Here is an 11,570-nt window from a genome sequence, read left to right on the forward strand (position 1 = left end):
CTCAGCAGTTAAGAACACTGGTTGTTCTTGCAGAAGACCCAGGTTCGAATTCCAGCACCTACATGGCAGCTAACAACTGTTCATAACTCCAGTTCCAGGGAATCCAACAGCCCCTTCTGTCCTCTACGGGCATTGCATGACACAGGTGCACTTATACCTACATGCAAGCAATACACACATACACACAAAATAAAATAAAATGAAAATATTTTTTTTAAATCAAAACAAGCACTGGAATGATATCCTCTGTATTAGTTATTTTTACTTTATTTCATTGTGACCATCTGACAGAAGCAACTCATCGGGGTTTTGGTTCACATTTTCAAGAATACAACCAATGGGCAAGGAAGGCATGGAAAGTGGGGTGGTGGCTCCATTTATAGTGAAGGGAATAGGAGGTCATGGCTCCTGACATCTTGTCACACTAGGAAACTGAGGGTATAGAATAGAAATAGGGCTGGGTTGTAACCTTCAGACCTCTCCCTCACTCCCAGTGACCCACCTGGAATAGTCAGCCCCCACATCTTCCCAACAGTGTCATCATTTGAGGACCAGGCATTCAAACACATGAACCTATGGGAGACATTTTAGTTCAAAAGTATCACCTCATGTAGCTATCATTGTCCATGTCTAAGTATAGCTGAAGGAGAATCCTGTATTAGGGTTCTCTAAAGAATCAGAATTGATAAATATTATAAAGGATACAATCAGACTAGTCCAACAATGGCTGTCTCATGCCATAGACACCAGATCAAGATAATACCCCACAGACATGCCCAACCTGATATAGACAGTACTCCCTCCTTGATTCTCCCCCAAGTGATTGTAGGTTATGTTGAGTTGACAATTAACTAAACGTTAGAGATCCCTGCAAGTGGGACCCCCCCCCCATAATTCAGTAATTACTATCAATTAGTTTTCTATAGAGGTACCAATTTCAGTCCCATGAGCAATTAACAAAAGTTGCTGTTTATTTAGCTTTACAAAATACATGTTGTTTTTGCCAGTCTTAGGGGATATAACATTCATTCTCAGCTCTAATCATGATGCGGGTCGGGGGGATGAGGGACAGGGGACTGGAACAGTGTCTCGGTGGTGAGGAGTACACCACCCATGTCAGACAGCTCACAGCTGCCTGTAACTCTAGCTCCAAGGGACCTGACACCCTCTTCTGGCTTCCAAGGGTACCTGCACTCAAGTTGCAAAAACCAACACACATTAATACATTAAATTTTTGTTTTATTTTGGGGTTTTTTTGAGACAAGATCTCCCTGTAGACCTGGTTGGACTAGATTCCCTCAGAGATCAGCCTGCTTCTGCCTCCCAAGTGCTGGAATTCAAGGTGGACACTATCAGGCCTGCCTAATTTCAATTTTTTTTAGAGCTGTTTGATGACATTAGAAACTATTTATTTATTGTCTTCTATCTAGAAGTAAATACATGTGTGAGAGTATGGGTGCACATGTGGAGATCAAAGGACAACTTTTGGGGAGTCAGTTCTCTCTGCTTACTATGAGTTCTGGGCATTGAACTCATGCCTGCCCTCTGGTTCATTCTTCTATCTACAATTTTTTTTTTTTTTTTTTAATCCTTTTGAGACAGTGTCTCCCAGTAGCCCCAGCTGGCCTGGAACTCACAGAAATCCACCTGCCTCTGCCTCTGCCTCCAGAATGCTGGGAGTAACGGCATGCACCACCATGCCTGGCTAATTTTTACGTAATTATTTCATTTTATGTGCATGAGTGTATTGCCTGTATGTAAGTAAGTGCACCCATGTCATGCAATGCCTGGGAGGACAGAAGAGCACGTCGGATCCCCAGAACTGGAGTTATAGACAGTAGTTATCTGTCATGCAAGTGCTGGGATTTGAACCCAGATCTTCTGCAAGAATAACCAGTGCTCTTAACCGCTGAGCTATCTCTCTAACCCATTATTTTAAAAACTTACAGGTTAAAAAACATTTCATAGCCAGGTGGCATGGTGCACACCTTTTGTCCCAGCACTGACAGAGGGATACAGGTGGATCTCTGTGAAATGGAAGCCAACCTGGTCTACAATAGCGAGTCCCATGCCAGCTGGGGTTATAGTGAGACCCTGTCTCAAAAGGACCAGAAAAAAGTTCATATGCCAGTTGTGGTAGAGCACACCTGTAATCCAAGCACTTAAGGAGGTAGAGTCAGAGGGAGTCATCCTGAGCTACATGGCAAGTTTAAGAACAACCTAACTACAGTTGAAATAAAACAAAATAAGTATTCTTGTATTTAAATTTTAATTTTCCTAGTGTTCTTGTTAGCTCTCTGTTGCTGTGATAAAACACTGACAAGGCCTAGAGAGCTGGCTCAGCAGTTAAGAGCCCTGCCTGCTCTTGCAGAGGACTTGGGTTTGGTTCCCAGCACCCACATGGCAGCCTACAACTGTCCATAACTCCAGTTCCAGGGGATCTGATACCCTCTTCTGGCTCCTCAGGCATTGCATACATAAGTACACTTAAATACATGCAAGCAAACTACTCACACATAAAACAGAAACAAATATATTTTTTAAAAACAAACATAAACACCAAAATCAAGTTGTGGAGCAAAGTGTTTATTTCAGCTTAGAATACAGTCCTTTATTGAGAAAAGCTCAGGCAGAAGATAAAGCAGGAACCTGAAGGCAAGAAGTGGAAGGAACTGGAGCACAAGTCACAGAGGAATACAGCTTACTGGCTTGTTGTCTGGCCTGTGCATTCTTTTTTTTGTTTTGTTTTGGTTTTTTTTGAGACAGGATTTCCCTGTAGCCCCAGCTGACCTGGAACTCACTATGTAGACCAGGCTGTCTTCAAACTCAGATACCTACCTCCCAAGTGCTGGGCCGCCACCTGGTTTCTTATATAATTGAGTACTGCTTGCCCAGTTCTAGCATTTCACATAGTGGTCTTGGCCCTTCCACATCACTCAGCATCACTCAACATTCAAGAAAATGCCTCACAGACATATCTGCAGGCCAATTCCCTAGAGGAGAGTCCTCATTAAGGTTCCCTCTTCCTAGGTATATCAAGTTTAACACTGAAACTATTTAGCACAACTAGATTCAAATTATTCATACCTGTATTTCTTGTAGTTTGAGCACAGTGAATATTTGCTCTTTTTTAACTAGACGCAAAAAGAGTAGAGGAATAAAAGTGAGGGACTGGGAAAATAGCTCAGCAGTTAGAACACTGGCTGCCCTTGGAGAGGACCCAAGTTCACTTCCCAACACCCACGTGGCAGCCAACACTCATCCTTAACTACAATTCCAGGAACTCTGACACCCTTTTCTGAAGTGAAATCTGAATGAAGATGGCTAATAGTATTTGGCATATGTTAACTATTTTAATTTTCCACTAAAAGTCTGAAGTAAAAATATTTAAGCTGTATAGTTTAGTGATACATATTTTTTTAATTATTATTTTAATTTTGTGTGTATTGCCTGCATGTATGTAAAGTGCACCCGTGTTCTGCAATGCCCTTAGAGGTCAGAAGAGGGTGTCAGATCCTCTGGATTGGAGCTATGGCACCATGTGGGTGCTAGGAATCGAACCTGGGACTTCTGTAAGAGCAGCCAGTGCTCTTAACTACTGAACCAACTCTCTAGTTGCACATACATATATATTTTAAAACCATCTATCAGCCAGCCATCCAAAAGTAAATACTGCTTGCTTACGTGGAGATAGTAGCTCATGCCTTAGAAAATGGATATCACAAGGAGAATGTAGAAAGTGAAAATAGTAGAGAGTAGAGACCACAGTTCACCAAAATATGACTAATAGGGAGAGAAGAGCATGTTTATCAGATCTGAGAAGAACCAAGAGAAAGAGGTACCACAGAAGCCAGAATAAAAGCTCCCCAAGGGCTAGTGATGTGGCCCAGTGACAGATTATTTACATGACATTTGTGAAGCTCTGAGTTTGAGCCCTTACACTGTTTAGGCTATGGGGGGGATGCAGTCCCAAAGAAAGACGGGTTAAAATACAGGAAATACTATACTGAGGTCAGGGAAAAGAGCCCGTTAGATTTTTTTGGACTGTGTTAGGAGTTTCAAGACGTGTAGTAGAATTTGCAAAAGAAACAGAAGAGAGAACTAAGATTAATGAACTCAACTGAGGCAAGAAACCAAGTATTTCAGGGGGACACTTGTGTGTCTTAGAGGTTTTTTTCTTCGCTTATTTTTCATGCAGTTTCTGTGACAGAGGATTAGAGAAAGCAGTAAGTATATGACCTTTTTAATAATTTGTGTTTTTTAGAGACCCCCTCCTTCAACAACTGATATAAAGACTCCAACACCAAAGTTTGACTTACTAGTTTCAAATTTTCCTCCATTACCTGGAAGTTCATCAAGAATGCCAGATGAACTTCTTTTGGATAATCGAGTGTCTGATATCGTTAAAACTGTCTACAAAGAAAAGGTAACGACTAAAGCACGGTATCAGGGTTTTTAATTTTTTTTCTTTTAACTTTATTATTTTTATTTTATGTGTATGCATGTATTGCCTACATGTAGGTAAGTGCACCTGTGTCATGCAGTGCCCACAGAGGTCAGAAGAGGCTATCGGATCCCCTGGGACTGGAGTTTCGGACAGTTATTAGCTGCCATGTGGGGGCTGGGATTTGAACCTGGGTCTTCTGCAAGAACAACCAGTGTTCTTATCCACTGAGCCATCTCTCCAGCCCCTATTGTTATGTGTGTGTGTGTGTTACTTGCATGTTCATAAGTGTACCCATTCATTAATGCCTGTCCTAGTCAGAAGAGGTTTTCGATCCCTGGAATTGGGTGCTGGACACCAAACATGGGTCCTCTGCAATAGCAGCCAGTGTTCTTTACTCCTGAGTCATCTCTCCCCCCCTGTTTTTATAATTTTTTATTTGCACATAGTATTTACAGTTTTAAGTCCTGTAGTTTTCATCATACTTTCAGTATTTTAAAGACTGTATTTTATAGCTAGGCATGGCATGCATACATACATACATTTAAAAGTTTTTAATTGCTAGCTGGGCGTGGTGGTACATGAGACGTAGAGTCAAGTGGATTGCTGTGAGACCAAGGCCAGTCTGATCTACATAGCAAGTTCCAGGTTATCTGAGGCTACAGAGAGACCCTGCCTCAAAAAGATAAAAAAAAAAAGACTGATATGGAACTTGAGAAATAACTCAGCAGTTAAGAGCACTGGCTACTCTTGCAAAGGGCCTGGGCTTGGTTCCCAACAGGCACATGGCCACTAACAGCCATCCATAACTCTAGTTTCTAGGGGATTTGATGCCTTCTTCTGGCCTCCATGGGCATTGCACAACATGGGTATACTTACTAAATACACTCAGGAAAAGCACTCATACACATAAAAGAAAAATAATTTTTTTTAAAGGCTATATATATTCTGGACATGGTGGCACATGCTTTTAATCCCAACCCTCAAGAGGCAGGGACAGGTGGATCTCTGAGATTGAGGCCACTCAGTATACGTAGGGAGCTCCAGAGCAGCTGTGGCTTTACGGAGACCCTGTCTCAACTATATAATAAAGCTTCACAAAGTCAAGGATGTATTATTCCCTGACTTTTGCATGCCATGCCTTTTGTGTCAGTCAACTCAACTTTTTTGAATTAATTAATGCAGAAAGAATTATAAAGTGCTCTTTTCACCAAAGTGCCTATTACTTCTAAGCTAATTTAGTAAACTTAGTCTTCCCAAGTGTAGGTGTCAACAAGTGTGAAAACTCCCATCTATAAATTTGTTAAGATTTTTATTTATTTTAAGTGTGTGTGTGTGTGTGTGTGTGTGTGTGTGTGCATGCGTGCAAAAATTCTCGAGCCCATGGAGGCCAGAGGTGTTAGATCTCCTGAAGCTGGACTTAGAAGTGGCTGTTAGACACTTGTTGTGGGTGCTGGGAATCAGAGTCAGGTCCTCTGGATGAGCAGGACATGCTCTTAACCACTGAGCCATCTCTCCAGCCCCAACCATTTGACAGTCATTCCTTACAAGGAAGCACATAAATGTAGAGGTTGTGTAGAGGTCTGGAATCAGTTCAGATCTTCCACCATGGGTTGTTTTGTTGTCAGGGTTTGTTTTGTGTTGTGTTGAGAAAACACTCTGCTTTCACAGGAAAGCACACACGTAGAGGTCAAAGGACAACCTGTGGGAGTTGGTTCACATCTTCCACCATGGGTTCTAGGGATCTTACTATGGTCATCAGAATGTATGGCTTGATTTTTACCCACTAAAAACATATTCTTTTATTTGGGGGGGATCATTTTGAGACAGGGTCTCCCTGTAGCCCCAGCTGTCCTGGAACTCACTATGTAGACCAGGCTGGCCTTGAACTCACAGAGATCCACCAGCCTCTGCCTCGGGAGTGCTAGGATTAAAGGCATGCGCCACCACGCCTGGCTTAAAAACTTACCTTGTAATGGAAAAAAAGCAGCAGTTCCCTGAAATTCAGCATTTTCTAATTCATGCTTATGGCTAGGGTGTCATTGATTATAAGACATCCATAATTTCAGAATCATCACTAAATAAAAGGCACTGTCAGACTAGAATGTGCCCTCATTTATGAATCATGACTCAGTATTTTTTGTTTCATAATTGAGCCCCATACTATACTGTTCATTTGTTCACTGTCAGTGGCCTGCATGTCTGATTCGACTTCCCTTCATCACAATTTAGGTTGTTTTTCTTTAGTCCCCTTACTGCTTCTCCTTTGGCCCCTGCTACCTTATGTATATGTGTGGGCATGGATATACCGCAGCAAAAGTGTGAGGGTCAAGTGAGAAGTGTGGGTGTCGTTCCTTTCCTTTCATCTTGTTTGAAACAGGGTTTCTCTTGTTCACTGCTCTATATGCTAATATTTGATGGTCCCTGTCAATCTAAAAACTTACCCATTCATCCCATCCATGCTGGGAAATTTTTTTTTTCTCTTTTTAATATTTCATTATTTTTATTTTATGTGTATGCATGTATTGCCTGCATGTATGTAAGTGCACCTGTGTCGTGCAATACCCACAGAGGTCAGAAGAGGCTGAAAGATCCCCTGGAACTGGAGTTACAGACAGTTGTTAGATGCCATGTGGGTGTGGGGATTCAAACCCGGGTCTTCTACAAGAACAGTCAGTGTTCTTAACAGCTGAGCCATCTCTCCAGCCCCCAGAAATTTCTTTTATTATTTCCTTAAAAGTTCTTTATCCCTCTTTTCACTTTTTTCTTAATTTTCTTCCCTCCCTTCCCTCCCTCCCTCCCTCCCTTCCTTTCTTCCCTCCCTCCCTTTCCACCACTGTGCAGCCCTGGCTGCCCTGAAACTCAGAGATCATAGGTTGGACCTTTGATATTATTTGGCTTTCCTAATTTTCTTTTTGGTTCTTTATATTTTCTGTAGTTTTCCTGAACGTTAATGTCTAAAGTTGCTGAAAATTTTTGTTTTACCTTTTAGTTCTTTTTGGTTTTGTTTGGATTTTCTCTTTAAAAAATATGATAAAAGATCTCAAGAACTTTTTTTTGTTGGTTGGCTGGTTTTGTCTTGTTTAAACGTTTTATTTCTTTTTGAAACAAGGCCATGTGGACCTTGTACTTTTGGCAATCCTGCCTTGGCTTCTTGAGTGTTTAGATTATAACCATAAGCCGTTATTCAGCTATCCAGAATTTATCTTGCAAAACTAAAACTCTTCTTAAACATGTTTCCCCCTTTAACCCCCCTAGCAATCACCATTCTACTTTGTCTTTATGAAATGGCTTCCTATATGCATCTGAAATAAGTGAAGTCATGCAGTGTTTGTCTTTCTGACTTTTTTTACTTAACAGAATGTCATCAAGGCACATACACTTCTGTGTTAGTACTTCATATTTGGCTATATTTAGACATTCACTCAATGGTCTTTTGGTCATTTCTTCCTTTTGGCTCCTGTATATAATGCTGTGGTGATCATTTGTATGAAAATCTTCCTATAGTTCCAGGTGTGTCCACTGTGCCTGGCTAGACACCCCCTAAGAGATAAATTTCATTGTTTTTTATGACATTTCATTATTTATATAGACAAGCTTTTATTTCTCTTGGTGACATAAGCAGAATTAGATTATTTTCTTATTTTTTTTTTATTTCTTTAATTTTTTTTTTTATGTGTACGAGTGTATTGCCTGCATGTAGGTAAGTGCACCCGTGTCATGCAATGCCTGCGGAGGTGAGAAGAGGCTGTTGGATCCCCTGAGACTGGAGTTAGGGACAGTTGTTAGCTGCCATGTGGGTGCTGGGATTCAAACCCAGGTCTTCTACAAAAACAACCAGTGTTCTTAATCACTGAGCCATCTCTCCGGCCCCAAATTGCATTAGGTTATTTTCTAAAGCAGCTACATACATCATTTTAATTTGCCACCCTCAGTGTGATCCTGGATGTGATCCTCCTAAGTACTGGGATTTCAGGCATCAGCTACCATGTCCTGTGAATGCCTTAAAAACATGTTTTCTCCTTCCTGGTTAAATCATGTTGAGCATTTTGTCATGTACTTACTGGCCAATTATTTATCTTCTTTACAAAAATGACCTAATGTAATTTGAAAATGTCTTTTGGCTTTTAGGACAATGAAGACTTGAGAGTTAGTTGCCCAGTGTCTGCAGAGGATGGACAGACAGACTGTGCATCTGCCCAGCAACTCAGTATGAGTACCAGTCCTCCGTGTGCAGCTCAGCTTCCTGCATCAAGGTACATATTTCAGTGTGAGAGGTCTTCAACTTGAAGTGACTTTTTCTTAAGCTGGGAGCAGTAGTACAAACCTATAATTTTCAGCCCTTTGGATAGTAAGGGAAGAGGATTACCAGTTTGACGTAGTCATATATATCAAAAGACCCAGATTCGAATCCCAGCACCCACATGGCAGCTAACAACTGTCCGTAACTCCAGTCCCGGGGGATCCGACAACCTCTTCTGACCTCCGCGGGCATTGCACAACATGGGTATACTTACTTACATGCAGGCAGTCCACTCATAATAAAAATAATAAATAAAACTTTTTTAAAAAAGCTTTAAGAGCCGGGCATGGTGGTGCATGTCTGTAGTCCAGCACTTGTGAGGCAGAGGCAGGCGGATCTCTGTGAGTTCAAGGCCAGCGTGGTCTACATAGTGAGTTCCAGGACAGCTGGGGCTACAAGGAGACTCTGTCTCAAAAAGATGGGCAAAAAAAAAAAAAAAAAAAAAAAGCTTTAAAATATAGATAAATGAATAAAATTTTAAGATAACAAACAGGAGCTAGGCATGGTGGTTCATGCCTTTAATCCCATTATGTAGACCAGAGATCCACCTGCCTCTCCCAAGTGCTAGGATTAAAGGCATGTGCCACCATGCCTGGACAGCCTTATTATTTCTAATATGCTATTTTATATGTGTTCTTTGAGCTTTTCATGACTGTATATAATGTATTCTGATCATACCCATACCCTACTTTTCCTCTTAACTGTTCCTGGACCCCTCCCTACCACGTCCTTCCCAATTTCATGTTGTCTTTTTAAAAAACAATAACCCAGCAGTGCTGCTCATATTCTCATTGGGCTTATTGGTGTGGGGCCATCCATCCCCTTGAAAAACCTTTCAATGGTAGTTCAACTGCTCCTGTGTGGTACACTCAGTCTTAACTGCTTGCTCTTTCTTTCCATAGCACAACTCAACAAGAAAAAGAGGATTCCATCATTCAGAAGAATGTTCTCAATCAGATGACAGTACCAGTTACGTGTCCAAGTACTACAAAATCATCAAGGGCAAACACTGCTTCACCATCTAGTAATACCACAAATGTACCCGTAGTTGTGGCCCTACAGGTAACATGAAGAGTTTATATGAGAAGAACAATAATAGATAAGAAAACTTTATTTTAGGGGCTATTGAGATTCAGTGGGTAAAAGTGCCTGCTGCCAGGCAGTCCTGAGTTCGTTGCTCAGGACTCAAATGATAGAAGCAGTCCTGCAAGTTGTAGTTCTCCTCAGACCTCCAGACACTCAGTCATGGCACATGTACACAGGCACACAAACACACAGAAAGTAAATAAATAAAGTGTAATGAAAGGTGGGTATGTTAGCCACATACCCTTCATCTCTGGGCACCTACACTCACATGCACACATCCCTATACACACACAATGAAGATCTTATTTTTTTTAATTATTTTTATGTATATGCATGTATGTAAGCGTGCCCGTGTCATGCAGTGCCCACGGAGGACAGAGAGGCTGTCAGATCCCCTGGAACTGGAGTTTCGGACAGTTGTTAGCTGCCATTTGGGTGCTGGCATTCAAACTCGGGTCTTCTGCAAGAACAGTCAGTGTTCTTAACCACTGAGCCATCTCTCCAGCCCTGAAAAAATCGAAAAAATCTTTTTCTTTTTTTTTTTTTAAGTAAATGAAAAAAATGTTTTTAAAGTTAAGTTGTGAAAGCATTTATGTTCATACATTGATAAACTACATTCACTACATTCTTTTCTTTTCTTTTTTTTTTTTTTTTTTTTTAAAGACGGTCTCTCTGTAGCCCCAACTGTCCTGGAACTCACTGTGTAGACCAGCCTGGCCTGGAACTCACAGTGATCCCTGTACCTCTGCCTCCCAGATGCTGGGACTAAAGGTGTGCACCACCATGCCCAGCTAAAGCTAATCCTTTCTATTCTTTAGAAATGTGCTCCATAATTTTTTTTCTTATCCTTTCAAAGGAACCTCGAAAGTTAAGTTATGCTGAAGTGTGCCAGAAGCCCCCTAAAGAGCCATCTCCAGTTCTTGTACAACCACTGCGGGAACTTCGCTCCAATGTCGTGTCTCCCACCAAAAATGAAGAGAATGGAGCTCCTGAAAAGTCTGTTGAGAAGCAACACACAGAAACAAGGGCTAGTAGGGATTATTCTGGCTTCCGAGGCAATACCATTCCCAGGGGAGCAGCTGGAAAAATCAGGGAACAGAGACGCCAGCTTAGCCACAGGGCTGTACCTCAGGGAGTGACTCGGCGCAATGGCAAAGAGCAGTGCATGCCGCCCAGATCACCAAAGTAAAAACACAGCAGAACTATTCAGACACTTCTTTCTTCCCACTAAACTTGAGCCTATATTGAACTGTTCTGGAGAGGAGGGAGTAGACAGGAAAGAAATGGAAAGTATGTTCTTAAATCATTATGGATTTTGGAATTGTGAGTAGTAGGATCCCAAAATTCATCTCTAAAGTGATTTTTTAAATGCTGGAGGATTTTAATCAGTATAAATATATCAGATTTAACTTGGGGGAGAAAAAGCAAAAAAACATTATACATCCTTCAGTATAGGAGTTGAGGGAGTGAGAGAAAAATATTTTTTGACGAAACATTTCTGTAAAAATTAGAAATTACTTTTTTAAATCTATTTAACATTTGGCTTAGAGAATGCCATCTCTGACTAATGGCCTTGTGTTGCAAAGCAGATCAGTGGCTGGGGTGTCTGTTCTGGGTATGCGTGTGGATAAAAATGAAATAAGCCAAATCTGTTGTCCTGTTAGTAAATGATTTAAAAATTGAATGTAATACTTGAGTAGATTTTTTTTTCTAGTTTGAAATTTAGTTTGTCTTTTT

General features: G+C 41.1%; 1 protein-coding gene across 4 annotated transcripts in view; it reads left to right on the plus strand.

The window, feature by feature from the left end:
• The window catches only part of Larp4 (La ribonucleoprotein domain family member 4), a 63,338-nt gene extending 52,113 nt beyond the window's left edge, over nucleotides 1-11,225 (plus strand). For all 4 annotated transcript variants that reach the window (XM_008851625.3, XM_029555264.1, XM_008851626.2 and 1 more), the window contains exons 13-16: nucleotides 4,265-4,426; nucleotides 8,576-8,700; nucleotides 9,650-9,809; nucleotides 10,690-11,225. In XM_008851625.3, the coding sequence (XP_008849847.1) occupies nucleotides 4,265-4,426; nucleotides 8,576-8,700; nucleotides 9,650-9,809; nucleotides 10,690-11,022 (780 nt within the window). In that variant the 3' untranslated portion in view covers nucleotides 11,023-11,225. The remainder of the gene's footprint in view (nucleotides 1-4,264; nucleotides 4,427-8,575; nucleotides 8,701-9,649; nucleotides 9,810-10,689) is intronic.
• Nucleotides 11,226-11,570: the final 345 nt, after the last annotated feature.

This window comes from Nannospalax galili, unplaced genomic scaffold (genome assembly GCF_000622305.1).
Source record: "Nannospalax galili isolate Female #2095 unplaced genomic scaffold, S.galili_v1.0 scaffold3006, whole genome shotgun sequence".
Classification (NCBI taxonomy): Eukaryota; Metazoa; Chordata; class Mammalia; order Rodentia; family Spalacidae; genus Nannospalax; species Nannospalax galili.